We start from the raw sequence: 17,527 nt of genomic DNA on the forward strand, positions 1-17,527 counted from the left end.
GCGCTGAAGATTTTTGTATTGTCATAATAATGATAAAATAAATGACAATAATCGCTTTTTTATATTTTTCAATTTGTTTTTAAAATTGGGAGTAGGGAGAAAAATAATTACGAGAGATATTTGATATTTTTTCGAAGATTTAGTCGTTGATCGTCCCTATGGCAACTTAATAAAGCAGCTAGAGCTTTACGGTGAACTCACAAAGCGAAGAACAAGTACAAAACACGACTTCTTAAGCTTTCCAATCCCGATACACCATTCTCTCTTACCTGAAGACATCCCAATTATATTTGTTCGCATGCTATATAAGTACTACCCAAACACAACTCGAAGAATTCATTTGTGCATAAAATCAGAATTAGCAAATAATGCTTTGTCTGCGTCATTGTTTTATTGCAGTATTTTCCGTTGTGAGCAACGAAGATTGTCTTACATTTCGGATAATGAAGCCAATCCGATTTTCCCAATTAAAAATGCTTACAGTTAAGTAGTCTGATACCTGTATTATAACAGCACATCAAGAAAAGTTTGATCCGGAACAGCTTTGCTAGTGTGGATGTTGAGATAAATCTGAATGTATGCCAAGTTGGGGTTGCGGGTAAATACACCGGCTAACAGCGGCTGTACGCGGACAACGCTATCTGAAGACTGTGACATAGATTATCATTGGCTGCCTGTAGTTTCCTGGAGACTTGGAAACTTGCTCGATGACGAGCTTATTGTCACACACCCTACCATTGTCACCTATCTGATCTAATGAATTGAAACATCTGAAAGACATACCAACCTGCTCTCTCTTTTGATAGCACTGCACGTTTAATAGAAAATAGATAACCGCGGAGGGAAGAAATTAAAACGTAAGATTATGGGAAAAAATTATTTTTATTTACATACATATTTATAAGTAATAAAAAACATAAACTGCGTAAAGAAAACATTATGGAGTATTTATTTTAATACACTGCGTTCACATAGACATGGCCACTGGCTACAACACGACGATTATTAAGATACAGAAGTAAACATGGCATGTTGAACATGTCTCATAATCAACAAAAATTCTTACAATACAAACTTAAATAACAATTCTTTGGTACAATTATTATTATCATAAATTCAACATATATCATAAAATTTTTAAAAGGGCCGTACCTCGAGTAGTCATCCTAATATCACGCAAGGTACCATTACAAGCACGCTAACAACGTAATACTGGTTGCATATATAAACACAAAAACCAACAAGTACCAGGTAAGAAAAGACGTGTTTTCAAATAGACAATAAAGAGAGCTTAGTTTATTGTCCTCACTCTTATCTTACCCCTATTAAAAATTTTATCGATTGAATTATTAACTATATAACAAAAATTAGGATTCCAGTCTAAGTACAGGTTAAAAATCACACCGTAAATATCAGTACAAATAAAAGTATTAATCTCGCTCATTGTGATGGTATTGTCCAGTCGATTGGTTGTCAAAAAGCGACATCTTCAAGCGTTTACACTTGGCCCTGCGATTTTTGAACCAAAATTGAACATTCTTTGGTTCTAATCGGGGAAACTTTTGACGATAAGGCATACAGTTTAACTCTTCTGTGTACTTTAATATCAAATTGTGAGATGGATGAGTGTTAAGAGAAAACCATTGCTCCAAACGAGGAACTTCGGTCACTGGATCTATGAAGGTACGGTTGCGTTTGCGACGTTCATCCGCTGTTAAGCTAGACATTCCCAAAGCGCTAGAACCAGGAGGTGAAGTCGCAGTGTGAGACAATCCAGGAATGTAATGACTCATGTACATTATACTATGGCTAAACATGGAATTTGGCACGAGAGGAAAACCAGCCGCCAATCTTTCAATACCATCACTTGGAGTGCGCGATAATAAAGGAGTTTCAACGTCGGGAGAGTTGCAATAACGCTGAGTAATCGGCCTATTTGCTGGGGAAGTTAAGTTGCTCCCTTCAAAGTGACTCTTATTATCATTCTCATTTTCCAAATCGTCCTCCTCCATGTCGGATAAATTAATTTTGTTGTTGTTTAAATGATCACCGGGAGAATGATAATTGATGGGTTCTTCTTTGGGTTCAACTTTACACATCTCGTTCTGAAAGAAATTACTAGAATAATATTGCAAATATTATTGAGAGTACCCTTGGACTTACTTGTATGTTTGGAGGAGCCGGTGGAGTCGAAGGTCTGGGACTATTTTCTCTTGAATCATGTTTCCTGGTTGTAGTCAAAGAAAGTGGCACTGAAGGACTAGAAGGTTGAACTTCACCCATATCTTCGTCTTCTAAATCGGATCCGGTGTTGGAGAACTCATCAGAAGTGTGTGAAGTTTGCGGTCCTCGACGCGCCGATAAATTGTTCTTCATTCTGTGATCTGTCAACCGTTCCGAGTTCAAATAACCGTCCGAAATCAGAAAACCTGTACCATTTGTAGGACTATGGTTACTGTAACCGTTAACTGCCAAGTGGCAAGATAATCCAGGAGTTACGTTTCTTATTTCGGCGCGTTTTTGGGCAGCTCTGGCATTCTTAAACCAATAAACCACGTTGTTGACATCTAGAGGTTTTCGACCTCTTCGAGATTCAAGACTGTTCAATTCTTTGACGTATTGTTGAATCTGTTGACGACTGGGATGTTGATTTTCGGTGAACCAGCGTTGTAGTTTTGGTAGTTCTAATTCTGGGTCAAAACTTGTACGCATTCGAGTTTTTTGAGTGGGAAATTGATTGTGAACTGTTTGCATCGCCGGGTGGCTAGACTCGGATAATGTGCGTTCTGCTGCCTTCGACGACTGAGGAGGAACAGAATATTGGTTTGGGAAAGAACCGCCAAATTGGCTTCTTCCCGCTGGAGATTGAGGGCTGAATTGAGTTGACCACCATTGATCAAATTTTCGTCTGATTTCTTCGGAAATTTCTGGGATTGGTGCGCAGTTTGGTGACGTGCGGCAGATGTGAGAAAGAATGATCTGAAAAATATTCAACAGTGTCAGGTCACATCGGTGGCGGGTGAAGGATTAACAGAAAAGATGAAACGCGATATAATTATGAGCGATGTTTGAGTTTATATTAAATGTAAATTTAAGCAAGTCTTTGCATATGGGTTTTTAGGGTGAGATTACGGTACTTAACAGCAGACGTTCGAAGCCATGTTTTCCCGGATTTATCTTAGGTTCAGCTACATTCAAATGAAAGGCGCAAGTGTTATGATTTATAAGCCGTCGTTAGCCGAGCGCTTTCTGGCGTTGTACTTATTTTTGAACCCGAATCTCGCTTTGTGGACAAGGATCAGGAGCCACTAAATTCAGTGAATGAGCACTGCACGTCTATAATCCGCCCCTAATAAATAGGACCGAGTTCTAAACACGACTCACCCCACCGTAAGTGTTTGTTGTATTTTATCAATTGAAGAAGAGAAACGACATTGTTGGTGGGGTGGGGTTCAGATCTACTCTGTGCTGTAGGATGTAGAAGGCTTTTGATCTCATTAATACCATGAAATAATGCTACATAATCTTATTAAAAGCGAGGTTACTGCTATTCTCTGCACCCTTAATACATTCATTCCCGTTTAATTCTTAAGACGCGCGCCTCATAACCGCTCTCTTCGAAAAGCAAGCAAGATTCTTGTTCCAGCATAAGCAAAACAAGTTAGAAACAAATCCAGGTGGTGGTAGACTTACCTCATCGAGAGGACATCCTGAAGAGATCAAGAGTCCATGCGACTGCAACAACAAAAATCGCAAAAGTTTGTCTTTGATATCAGTGAATGTTCCAGGCCTTCCTCGAAATACTTGAATTCGTAACGTGGCTATCGTAGTTAATTCTCCTAATATGTCACCAACCGTAACGAGAGGATCATCAGATATTTGCTCAAACGTAAGCGCTTTCCAATTTTTGATAACCACGGAGCCTTTCGCGGCTGCTGCACTGTCAGCGGAATAGCCTAATCGAAGCAGGGCTACTTGCACAAGACTGTGGAATGGGGTTCCAACTGGTATTATGACGTAGCTATCGGTCTCGATCATGGTTCTTCTTCTCCAGGCATTATGGTGTTGCAACGAACGATTTTCTTCCAGCGTGCAAATCGCCTCGACGATACAATGAACCGGTAACGACTTGGCTGGAACATGATAATTAAGAAATTAGTTGGCTAATACAAAAGGATGTCGTAAAGACGTAAAGATAGCGAGTTTAATTTATTTGGAATTTCGAGCAAAACGTTCCTATCTTGTTAAACTTGGCAAATGATCCGAGAACTGTCACTGTCAAAGTCAAAAAGTGATGGAGAAGTGATAAAGTGGAAAAGAGGAAAAAAAAAGAGTTTGAATTTATTAAGAATCGTAGAAAAGTGGAGGGTAAATAAAATGTAAGAGCCGGAGCCGGAGCCGGTGGTGTGGAGCGACACAGCAGATGATCGCGCGATAGTGGAAGGGCGGAATCTTCTGAGCCATACCGAATTTAATGGGAACGTGTAAAGCGGAAAAGTATCCAGTGATAAGAAAGACAGACAGATCAATTGATAGCGGGGTAGAGATGACAGTTAATGTAGCGGTATAGTAAAGATTTCTTCATTTCCTTTTCACCTTAAAAGATGACAAAGTTTGTTTGGTTTTCCTGTGCGCGTTTGAAATGCGTTAAGTCTCGATAACGCAGTTAGAAGAGGTGATTATCGACCAGGTCAGAATTAAAGTTGGTGTAATAGAAGACACCGGTAGCAAGTAATAAACCAAGATGAGGAGGTATTAGGCCTGCTGGTCGCCCTGTCTATGCTAATCTTGTTAGGTTAAGAAGGTTTCTGCATATTACAGAGCTTTAACTGGAGCAACCTAGACCTAGCCGCGCGTCTTAAGGATTAGTTGGCTCGACTTGAGCTTACTTACACGACTGCCACACAAAGGACGCCACTATGTGACGTCGGTTGTATGAAACAGTTAAAGGTCTTAATTTGTAAGTCGGTGTGTTATTTTCGTTTTATTAAGGCGGTGTTTTGGTCGGTCTTACGATGCAGATGCGGCGAACGGCGAACGACTCAGCTCTAAATCTCAGGGATCCGGCTGCAGGATCCGGCCCGAACCTAATCCTGTCGGCTTACCGCGCTGTGTATAGTCCACTAGTCGCTAATCCCACCGGCTCTAATCCAGGCGGGCTGACCAGCGTCTTAACTGGGGTTCATATTGCCTTCCGGTCCTTTGTTCTACTCTGGCTGATCAATAATGCAACCTTATAAATAATAAGGCCGACTCTAATAACTGGAGGAACGTCGTGACCTCGCGACACCTTACGACGTCATTCTTGGATTTATCCTACTTGTCTAATTGCATTTTAACCTTTCGTTATGCACCGAAAAATTATCGGAAGTGGCGCGTCGCGACGTATAGTTTCAGCACCGGTGATTGCGCTCTTGTCGCGAAGTTTAGCCAAGTTACCGCCGCCGCAATCAGGATTATGTCAACAAGTATTCACTCAGTCTCGCTGAGGATCGACTGGTCTATTGTTCAGATAAGCACATTTTTACGTGATACGAGCACGCAGGATTTCGTTAGACCACTCATTAGAGATTGTGAAAAATCTTCTCCTGTGTAATGCCTTCACAAAGCGGGCTTGTTCCGGATTGAGGTTTCTTACTGTTTACTTTAATCCGTTGTTATACTCCCTTTGTGCAAGTTGTGCTTTTTTTACATACCCAGTTCAAGCTCGGAATTACCTAATACTAACGTCCGTCGACACGTCCGGAACAAGCGCGCGCCGTCGAGGCCAAAGCGTCTTACACAACAGCTTATTTCTATCCATTTTCTTATTAGCTTAAGTCTTGTTAGTCTAAAGTTTTAATTCGCGCAACTTGTAAAGAGTCGACAGTGGGAGGCGCGGAAGGGCTGCAAAGTTCAGTTTAGAGAGTGCGAAAGGGTCTTCGAACCCGCAATACTGTTTACAATAAGTCCTCTGCCCTGCTCTGCTAGCGCGCTAATACGATTTCATGCTGGATTTGCGATAAGGATTTAAAGGAGCCACTTGGATTGCGAAACATCTTCCAAGTAGCTCACACACTGTTTTATAAAATCGGGCTTTAATTTCGTACAACGAACCATCAACGACATTCATTTACTCTTACGACTAGAACGTTCCCAATATTAAACTACAATTCATGACCTGATTTAATCAACAACAGGTGGCATCCTTAATGCTACTACCATATAGGTTTATCGCTTTCTGATGCACACACTTCTTTTACTGATTACTTTATGTTGCCAGATAAATCCAATCTCTATCGTGATTATCGCTGAATTTTCTAAATGTATAAATTATACACGGGATTAACACTCCAAGAGCGAACACCACATCGCCAGTTTACCAATTAACTCGATAATGAACATAATTGAGTTATTTAAATATTAATGTGGAAAATAAGTACAACATAAACTAATCGTAATCAATTCTAATGTATGCACGAATTAAAAGATGTTTTAATGCGTCTGCTAATAGCTACTAGAATAAAATATTACGCACAAGGTCCGACATCAAATACTATGTCATTTTAAACGTTAAAAATCCAACTTTAGTCTATTTCCGAAGTTGAAACACTCTTAAATTGTCACTCTTGAGGAAGGCATGTAACCTAAGCACTTTGATAAAGTCGATGCCTTCTGGGAGTTTTAACTCGAGGATAAAAGATTTGGGGGTGGCTTTTTGATTCAGTTTCGTTTGAAGAATGTCGTTGCGTTGGTATTTAATTTTAAGAAACCCATTGAAAAATGAAGAGAAACAAAAGAAAATCTGGTAGTAATCGGATTTTTGGTAAAAGCCATATAAATTAATCACGTTAGCGTCCCGACCGCGAAGTGAAGCAAGTTAATTATTTCTTTGATCGTTTATTGGCTACTTATGAAAATGCGGCCCGAAGCCGAAGAAATATTCTTAATGAATATATCATTTCGAAGGCGGATGTGCACTATCACAGTGTCGGTAATCCGCCCGCGCTCCCCGCCGGACGTTTATCTGTTTCCGTTGTTGATCCCCTTCAATCCAGTCGGTGTTGGAGCTGAATATCCATCCCGATTTTGCTGCAGAGAATGCATCGCATGCACATTGCAGTCCTAATCCGCTGCGTGCTTATCTCGTCGAATCACTCATCTGTCTCCTTTCGTTCTAGTCCGAGTCCTGCGATCGCTTTCGCCCGGATTAGGACTACTATCCGATAAACCCCAGCCACGTGCACTTCCCCACAGCTCGTCCTGTTCATGTGATTGTTGCAACAGCCGGGATTAATTATTTCGTTTCGATGTGTATAATGCCAGTTGGCAGATTGCGACTCGAAAGGACGCTGGAGATCACCTTGGCGACACCTAAGCCCGGATCAGACGGACCGCTAATCCGCCGATATGTTGAGGCTGCACGCCATACTTTGCCCACTATGAATACAACTACGAACCTGTTCACTTCACTCCTCTAATCCCAATAATATACGGATTAATTCGGCTAGGGATTAAGTTTAGCCATTGGTGCGTGTTATCGTCACTCTCCAGAAATGCACTACTTTCTGCACGTTCTATATTACGCACGCCTCACAAATTCTTTTCTTTAAATTTCATACTTTTTATCGAAAACGTTTTCAACATTAATAATCACCAGAGACTCATTAGTATAATTTGCGAATGTTAACACTGTTTCAAACAAAGCACTAATCAAAATTTCTTAGTTGTTACCTTTTTCCTGCAGTACCACATGTTCTGAAATTCGTCATTGTGTTATTTTTTAAAGAAACGCCATAAACTGAATGAGTAAACCTGAAATCATTGCACGACTCATTTCCGAATTTTCAAGAATGATAAACAATTTGCCGTTCCGAGTCCTTTTTATCGACTTTTTTTCTAAATTGTCGATTTCACTTTCCGTCAAAATCAGTGTAGTCACCGTCTTACTAATTTATCCTAAAGGGTGTGTTAATTTGAAGAGATAAAACAATAAAGAAACGCGATCAAAAAACCTGTTCCACTTGACGGATCCTCCTAGCAGTGGTTACTTCTGCACCCATTTTACTACTCTCTCCAAAAAGACAAAAGTTTTTACTGTGATTTCTACAAATCCGAAAAAGAAATGCTACCTCGAAGAATCGAATTGAATCATCGAGAAATCACACTTCAATAAAAGCACATTAAAAACTTGTGAAAATTCTCTATTAGTATCAAAAGGTATTAAACGTATTCACTCAGGATTCCGTTAGTCGCTGATTTATGACAGTGTTGGTAGCACTTACAACTACAAAACGGCGAATAAGTGAGCATTCAAGCAGTTATTGTATGACTCCGGTGCGTTATTCCATTTGTAAAGAAAAATTCCGCGGAAATTAATTCAAGAGAGAATCGGTACGTCTCTTCAAGTCTGTTAAAATATTCGCTGAACACACCTGATCAATAGATTATCTGAATAATATAGCCAATTACAATTATTCGAATTGTGTGTGCGGATTTATTGTAAACCCGGCTCGATTAATCGTTTTAAGTCCTTAAAACGTGATCAATTTAAAAATGAATTTGTTCTTATCACAACAGCGACGAGATGAGTAATAGGAACTAAAAACTGACACTTATCCTGTGTATTCTAGGATATCCCGGTTTCTGGTGAACAAATACCCGAAAGTTGCAGCTGAGTCGTTTTTCGGCAATCGCAGGTGTTGGCGAATTGGCAACACAGCTGACTTTTAATCTGCAATAACCATAAACTACTTTCCTGTTTGAGATTTCGAATTATCCACCGTTCATTTCTAGTAAATTTGTGAGTAAAATATCGAGTATTAAACGTAGGTGAGTGCCCTTGTCGTCTGCCAATGTTCTACTTTCATTGAAGTTCGATCAGTGCCTATTTAACATAAGCCCCTTTAGCGTGGATAATCGTCCGATGACCGGTTAAACTATAACCCTAAACGTTTGCACGTACTGTAATAAAACTCGACCTTGCAGAACGAAATTTCATTCAATATTTTGAAATGTTTGACTACGTCATCATAGCACCTGTTGGTCTAAGCGGGGATTTTGGTGCACATCCTATTTGTGACAGCGTGTCTTCGTAAAATCGATCATTTTAACTTTTCGATGGATTTTCAGGCACTTTCCTTGTTTTATCTTATCCGTTATGGATATGCGATTGCCGATGAGGTTGCGTAAATGATTAATGAAACAAATCGGTCGCTTCATTGATGATAGATAAATCAAACTCTATTTTTAATTGTTTTGTTGATTCGAAAAAAAGTGTTTTGTACGAATTATATGAAATATTTACTTTCATTTCTCTGGAAACATCAACGGATAAAATCAAAGCTTGGTTGTTCGGCGAATACGCGAAAAAATCATATTTCATTCGTTCCTATCGAATTTGTTGTAACGGCTCGTTACGTGTGGTTGTGGTGGTGAGTCCAAGGGTTGGTGTAGAGAGAGGTTTTGTCTGACATTAATTTTCAATTCCTTATCAAATCCTGTTGTGTTTCCCCGTATTTCTTGTGGGATGATGAAATGGTAGAGAGGGTGATTGAAAAAAAGAAGTAGAAAAATAGTTGAAACGTGCCGTGTGAAGTGAGCTTTAAATCACATAGGTGAACGAATAGATGATGTGTCATTTTGTGTATCCGTAGTAACGAAGCATTAGTAATAAATTTGAGTGTTATGTTTTCAATTTTTCTTTTATATTTGATCCCTCGTGAATGTTAATCCTGCTCAGGCTTAATCCCCTACTTCCCGTCTCGAAGCAGGAGGAGGCCAGAGTCCCTTTAATCCCAGCTTCCTCTAATTCCCTACCTTCAGCTTAATCCAGCTTTAACTGGCCTACCATTGCTAGTCGGCTCGCTACTATCCCGTCGATGTGTCTGTATGGCATATGGGCAGACTGCATACCTGATCCGACCGCTGAATGTTTTTGGGTCGGGGTGTACCGGGCTGCAGCCGTTTCATCAATCATGAGCAGATAATCTGCTTAACGCCGCACAATCCGCTTCAATCCGACCGACGAGGAGGGGAGATGGGGGGTGGCGGCCGGTAACCTCACCGGGCCGCGGATAAGCCGCCTAGCGCGGCGGCGATTCTTAACCCACTACAATTCGCTTTGGATTTTAGTCCTACCTGTGGAAGTTTTGGTTGCGTCGAATTCCTCCTTGATGGACGGCGGCGACACCGTGCTGTCCAAGGGTGGCGTGCGATTTGGTGGCGGCGTAGTGGCACGTTCGGCAGATTCGCGGCTGGACCTGCCAGTGGTGGGCGCCGTCGTGCTCGGGGGAGACGGCGTTTTGCAGTTCCTCGTCAGCGCTAACGCCTGGCTCTACAACAAATAAATCAAACGATTAACTCTTGCATGAACAACGTACAAATCTGGCCGGTTGACTAGTCTATTGCGACCGCGTTTAATCTGGGTTAAGTGGGGTCAAAAAGCATCTGAATTCCTGAACGTTATGTTTGTCAGACGTTCGACAAGCCACCACTGACTTGGAATCGAGGGGCCTCGATAACCCTATCGTCTATTCTTCTCCCCTAATGCACTTTCTCTACAAAACAGCCGGCTCAGATATAAGAAGATCTAACTAAATCTGCATGACTCATAATTCCCTTAATCCGCATATAACAAGCATTTGTGTGCCGGTTTTTTAAGCCGTGTTCTCAGTCTTCAGAATTAAATAAGCTCATGAACTTCCACCACTCCATCATTACTTGCACAAATAAATCTCCCTCGCAATTCCTAATCCATGTTAATTTAAAAACAAAAACTTCTACATTCTCATTCAAGATTAATAAATCGAAAATTGCTTCACACATTCGAATCAAATAAAAAAAATACAACTATAATCAATTCTGCTTTAGTCCAAGCAAACAAAATAACACAAAGGCTCCCCTCTATAGCTAAAATACTTCTTCACTAATACAGATGCTTTGTTAATCCACAATGTTTATAACTGCGTACAAAATGTAATCCAAATTATTGATGGCTACAATAATCCGGACTTCATATATCTCATATTTCAAATCTGAAAAAGTTCGCAAATGGACAAATGCTACACAACGAAGAACATGTACTGTGAGCAACGAATTTAATCTCCTTCTCAGAAGTTTCAGTTAGAACCAACAATTTTATTAAAAAACTGGTTACAGAAAAGATCATCCGGACTATTTCAAGTTGACTTGCGGCACTGCAAGTGGTACCACATTAGCAAGTTGAAATCGGACTGGTAACTGTTAAAAAATAATTCATGCGGACAAAATAAATTTAAGTCGTAAACGAGGCACTCAATTTATACGCGAGCACTTTTTACCTCCGTTTCTGACTTTTTAGTTTTAACAAAAAATAGTTGCGTTGACTTTCTAAGAAGCTTTTATGGTGATAAACTGCTTGTTTTCAATAGGGTCTGAACATAATATATCCTGAATTTTGAAAGAAAAATAATTGATTCAATTTAGATCATTCGAAGATCGAGTTAGATCCACTGCTTTCGCTAATAGCTTTAAACCTTTCGCCCTCGGAGGCTTTTTCCTCGGAAGGCAACAGTTTCGATATAAATATTTAATAAGTTTCACCCCCTTTTCTCAATAGCTGGAGTTAAAAATTCGCCGTTTATCCGCGCCCCTCAAGCGTGAGAGCGAGTAGTGGCGAAAAATCAGATTGCAGACGTAAGGAATCTGGTTCATTTTTGGTACAAGAGTGAGTGACAGGACGGCTATAGCTTAACTTCTACGAAACAGTGCGCAAAAAGTGCCAGCAGTTGTGTAAGTATGCAGGGCCAGAATAGGAGCATCGACCTGGCAGACTATCGTGGCTGCCAAAACTGCACAGGGTTACTGCCGATGGTGATGGTACTCTCTCAATGTTTCGATCTTCTATCCCATTATGATGCACCCTGCACTCTTCTCTTACTACTACACCGTCCAGTTTAACGTTGTGCCACTGCCTTCAACCGCATTAATGCGCCGACCACCATCCATTCATCACAATTTAATTCTCCCTTAAATGGTCTACGGTTCATCAAAATATACCCGTCATGACCGCAATTTAATATTTATCTAGTCGGAGAGACTTGAAAGTGGGAACCAATTACGACGCTTTTCAAATAATACGCAAATTTACTATCAAAGACGCAGATCGTCGAAGCTTTTGGTGCTAAGAAAGCGAAAAATTGTCCTCATAGTCGAACAACATGTAATGATTACAAATGCATATTATTAATTCGTCTTGCGATCTCAAAAATTTAAACCAATTTAGAGAACACAATTTTCTTTTTAATTTTAATATCTCGATTTTAAAACACTTACAGGGAAAATATATCGGTGACAAATACTTGACACTCAAGTACGTTTTTTCTTCAATCAAGGATAATTTTATATAATATGTATGTAAATGAATAAATATGTACTTATAAATACTTAGTTATTTAAATACTACACGTCTTGCTTATTACGATTGCTATCATTGGTGTAGTTTCATGTTAATTATCTTTTGAATAATTAAATCCGATTTAAACTTTGAATTATACCAAAAATTCTTCTCGAAAGCTTCGTCCATCTGCACTTTAAGTATTTTGTATTATACGTTTATTACCTCCTTACTAATAATCATATAAACAGCGTACGTTGCAAATTAATAAAATGAAAACAAATTAATTTGTAAATGTAGAAGTAATGACACTTTTTTGCAGAGAAACGATGTCAATAAAAACATGTACGCAGCTCAGTAGTGTTTGCTTTCAAATCCGAGCTTTAGCCGTTTGAAAAACGAACATTATTAATTAGGACTGTGGTCATGTAATTTCAACACGTGAATCATTCCGAATTACCCTAAAATATAATAATTACACAATAAACTATAAGCTGCCCACATACTTGTGAAATAATACATTTTGATGTTATTGGACAGCTTTAGGTCATAGTTTTGTGGTTCCATTAAGGGAATTATCCATACACACGTCGAGGGTGAGTTTAATTATGAAATATATTGCAACAATTTCTCTTTTGATCTTCGCCGAACGTTAGTTTCGTAGAAAAAATTGTAACGGATTGTTCTTGCACGTGTTGTAAACTTTTGTCTATTCCTGCAACTGACCCTGCAATGTTATCAGCAGGAAGACGAAAGGTTGCAATTCGAGGTATTCATAAAAAGTCGGCAAAGCAACTAAAGCTTTCGGAACGTAACGTTAACACCTGACAACTGTGTTTTATTGTCAGAGTCCCGACGTATCAGTGCTAATTAATGCGTTATACGTACCCAAATAAATTAACTACGTACAACCAGTTTAAAGGGAAATAAATATAAGGCAATTGACACGGTACTCCTGTTTTAAAATGTAATTTCGTGGAATGACCGGTACAAGAGGACCGGTGCAACCTTTCATGTGTAACGCCCGGAAGGACATGATGTTTTTACCTGTGTTTCCCACCTGTAGCACCCTATTCAAGCCACCCTCGCTTTCATGATACTAATAAAACGGTTTACTTATGGGGAACAATTTTATTATTTATTTATGACGATTTCATGCGCAGCGCCGCGCTACGTATTTTATTATCTTATCGAAAGTGGATTTAGTTATTAATCTAAGCAGCTGTTAACAAATTCATCCAAGATGGCACGAGAAGATAGCTTTGTGTCTTAATGCTTTTCTACAAGTTTAATTAAATATTTACAAGCGAATATAAAACGGTTAAAAGCTTATTAAACTCTCATCGGACGTTTATTAGCATGCTAATCAATACCGTGTAGCGATTAGGCCCTTAAAAACAATTTTTATCTCTCGGTTAATATTTACAAAATCAGAGCTCTGTACATCGGATAACAAACATAGTCAGGATTTATCTTGTAAACTTTATCATATAAATAACGTTAGTAAGCGGCTTCTATTTAAATTCGCAGATTGAAAATGTTCGGAAAACCCAAAAATGGCTTCAATATTTTAACTTTTCAAGGTAATCTGGTAATCCCCATTAGGTCAACATGGATTAAGGCCCTTGGGAGGAAGAAAAGCAATAAAACCCTGCGTAACTATTATAAAATTTACAATCACCGAAACCAGTTGTAAAATATTTCATTCGAAAGACGACGACTCTGTCGATATTCCACAAGATTAGGAAAGGAAAACGATTAGTGTAAACCTATTAGTCATAAAGTTAATGCTTTATTTAATGACAACCTTATGGGTCCGGTCCCTCCCAGGTACCTGTCCAGGTAAAATTCACAATGGGAATCCTGTATTATAACGGCAAAACAAAACATTTTTAAGTCGGCGCCCGAAATTTTACCTCACACTTGCATCAATACTGCTAATAGAAAGAACAGGTAAATTATGATTAGCTGGTAACAATGCGATTGTAAACCCACTTATCGCAGTTTTATTAATCCATTATGAAACTCAATGCCAGATTTTGGATATGTTTGCAAATTTCTTAAATTCCCACACCAATTTCTGTTGTCCTCATTATCTCGTGATATCCCTACGAGTTTTTGATTTATAATCTAATAAAACATTTAAAAACAAACTGATAATGGCGTGTATAATCATTGCCAAAAACCTTGCACGTATCTCTGCCAATTAAAATCACATCGCACATTTTGCATAATTTGTTCAGCTTTGACAAAAATTGTTTTTAAATAAAGCGTGCAAGATACGTTAATGCACTGGTAATTATAAATAAATGAGGAATAATATCTTCACAAATTATACAACATGCAGGTCATACATTGTAATGTATAAATAACTAGCTATGACGTCTTAATTAAGACTACTATAAGTTGTTTGCTATTACCACCTAATCAAAATCGAAGCAAAAATAATCATGATATGATAGATATTGGGGTCAGTTTTAATATTTGATGATTCGTGCGAGCGTAGTATGTTAATAATTAATTTGGAAATTTTGAACAAAAATTCGAGTCCGATTTAGTTTTTTTTAGTGGAGTTGTATATTCGGAAACAAAATGTGAGTGAATTTGAAGGAAAGCCATCAATTTTATCGATTCCCGATTCGTAGTTTTATCCGGGCGGCTAATCCGGCATTTGCGAAATCCGGGATTAACGAGATATTCCGGGAAACAGATCGAATCGAGGGCGATGCTGGAATGATTATTCAGCGGTAGATGGGCAGATTATCGAGTGTCGCAAATATTTCGGCGGCGAATTTGTAGCCCAGTTAACGAAGTTAATAAAGTTCGGTGTGCGTGCATATGCATCTTAAAGAATAAAGAATCTCGTAATTGGGTAGCTGTAAAGGCGCGCGGTTACCGCTAATTAATAATTAAGGGGCGGTAATTGTTAAGTACCTGAGTGGCAACGTCTGCAAGAGGAGCACCCTTGGTGTTGGCGGCGACCCAGGCTTCAGCGAAAGTCTCCATAGCACTCTGAAAGTCCATCGTCATAGGTTCGAATTTTGGCGGAACGCGAGCCCAAAATTAGAGCAACATGACGTGAGAACAACGTGAGTCCGGCAACGTGACTGAGCGCTCAGAGCCGGCAGCGACACGGCAACCGCACTACATGAACACCCGGCAACAACTGAGCACGGAGCGGAGTTGGATGTTGGATCCGGAGTCGGGAGTTGCGAGTGGCGGCGGTGCGAACTAAGATCGGGGTAGATCGCGCCACCCCTTGCATGCGCTCACCGCGCAAACAGCTTTATGCTTTTAAAAAACGATCAACTGCACACTTTTTCTTAATGAATATGGCCGGCCCACTAGCCAACCAGATCCGAACGTCTCAATCTTCATCGACGATATTCAGCGATCACTCACCTGCTGGCGGCGTCCGCGGCCGCCGTCGTGGGGGCGCCGAGCCCTGTTTTCACGAAAACTCGCTGTCCGAAACGCGCCTTCGACGTCCACGCGATTTCGCACTTTTTACCTCGATTAATAGCATTTTCTTGAAAAGTTTTAACTATTTAAGCGCCTGCGCTTAAGAGGACAGAGGAGCGTCGAGACGCTCAAATGAATAGGTGTGTAGGCGGAGTTCCAGCGTCGGGATAGGCGGTTCTGAATAGAGGTATGTCCCACCCGCAACAAAGGGTTCAAGCAAATTATTCATCCCTACAGATTTCCGCATAAAATAAAATAAACTGCTGTAATGTGATGCACACGACGGGTCCCACATGGGTCTGAATATCGAGAATGTGAGGACTGCGTCTTTTTGGAACGTTATGGTTTTTCTATGATAATTTTATAACTTCATTGCTGTACTTCCAGCCGCACAGATACAATCGTGCCAATTTTATCTAATCGCAATTTACATATGCCACGAACATGCACGGAATATTGAAAAATTGATAACCACATTGAATTTCAAAAGCGCTTTTACAAATCCCCGACACAAACAATCTTACAATATTACCATTCTCACAACCGCCTAAAACCACCACACATTCATCATTCGTACAACGCCCAAAAATCATATTTGCAATTCTTCAATAATTGCTATTTCTATCTATTTATTTCTAATTGCAACTTTTTTCCTGATTTTCCGTTACTAGTATTTCAGGTAATTCCAGTCTATAGATGAACAGTTTACACTTGAAAACTCTGTCATTGATGTAATTTTTCTAATAATAATAAGTTAAAATCAACTGAAGGTTAATAAGAAAAATGATGATAGTTAAGTACGTATAAAAAAGAAACTACAGTAATTGCGTCTTTTGATATAGAATTCAGGGAAAACGTGCAAAACATTCATTTTCATTGGTGAAACATGCGTACACACACGGTAGAAGTATTTGGATAAAAATAGTTCCATTGTTCCAGCATTTGCTCTATTTTGAAATATAATTAAATGCAAATTAGTTTTAGTAGTAATTCACATAACACCGGGCCTAGAAATACTGCGAGTGAGGACCTACATTAAATCCCACCAAGACAAAAAGATGGATGAGAAAGTATGCAATTTAGCAAAAGATTTTAACCAAAAACGCTCTTATGCACAAAGAGATTTTAAATAAATCGTAACAAATTAAAATCAAATTGTATAGAAAAAAGTGAACCATTTTCGGGACCAGGATAATACCAGTAAACGAAAGAATTAAAATAAATAAAAAGTTTTACCGTGAGGTTAGTTTTCATTGAATAACTGGAAAAACAGGAATCTAAATAAAACCGCTGGACTTTAGCTTTAATTTTTCTCTAGTTTCGCTCCGCTTGCAACCTAAATTTTCACAAGTAATGCGCATATATTAATATGAATTTTCAGGGTTTAATCTAGCGATATCACAAGGAAAGGATATAAATTAAAAGCGCCAAGTGTTTTTATGTAATAGTTGATTCTTGGCACGATTACAAGTTATTTGTCCAACAAATATTAGTGAAGCTGTATATTTTACGTAAAAAGTTGTGTAAATTAAAACGATTTCACGAAATTTTTGTAGATAAGTTTGTGTTGAATATGAGAATGTAACATGTGTATAATGCGAAGTAAAGGTGGAAGTCGTATTGGAAGCCGTATCTGTTAAGCTCGAAAGCAAGGTTCAGGTTAGATTCGAAACAAGAATGTGCCTCTTCGTCGACGGCGCAGTAAGAGGA

At 39.2% G+C, this 17,527-nt stretch overlaps 1 protein-coding gene across 1 annotated transcript; it reads right to left on the bottom strand.

Annotated features, from left to right (window-relative positions):
• Positions 1-863: 863 nt before the first annotated feature.
• Positions 864-15,577, bottom strand: dve (SATB1_N and homeodomain domain-containing protein dve). The gene is made up of 5 exons (XM_088047791.1): positions 15,290-15,577; positions 10,120-10,315; positions 3,694-4,133; positions 2,164-2,979; positions 864-2,105 (listed from the first exon to the last, which is right to left on the bottom strand). The coding sequence occupies exons 1-5, from the start codon at positions 15,383-15,385 to the stop codon at positions 1,431-1,433; spliced, it is 2,223 nt and encodes a 740-aa protein (XP_087903917.1). The 5' UTR covers positions 15,386-15,577; the 3' UTR covers positions 864-1,430.
• Positions 15,578-17,527: the final 1,950 nt, after the last annotated feature.

The sequence above is a fragment of the Gnatocerus cornutus genome, chromosome 10 (assembly GCF_029298725.1).
Source record: "Gnatocerus cornutus isolate USDA-ARS CGAHR chromosome 10, icGnaCorn1.1, whole genome shotgun sequence".
NCBI lineage: Eukaryota > Metazoa > Arthropoda > Insecta > Coleoptera > Tenebrionidae > Gnatocerus > Gnatocerus cornutus.

Bases quoted from the DNA above. Each gene is read 5' to 3' on its own strand.
- dve (XM_088047791.1), bottom strand. From the start codon at position 15,385: ATGACGATGGACTTTCAGAGTGCTATGGAGACTTTCGCTGAAGCCTGG. The intron at 4,134-10,119 runs GTAGGACTAAAA...ATCATGTTCCAG, and splicing joins CGCAACCAAAACTTCCACAG to CCAAGTCGTTACCGGTTCAT. The intron at 2,980-3,693 runs GTAAGTCTACCA...AATATTTTTCAG, and splicing joins CAGGATGTCCTCTCGATGAG to ATCATTCTTTCTCACATCTG.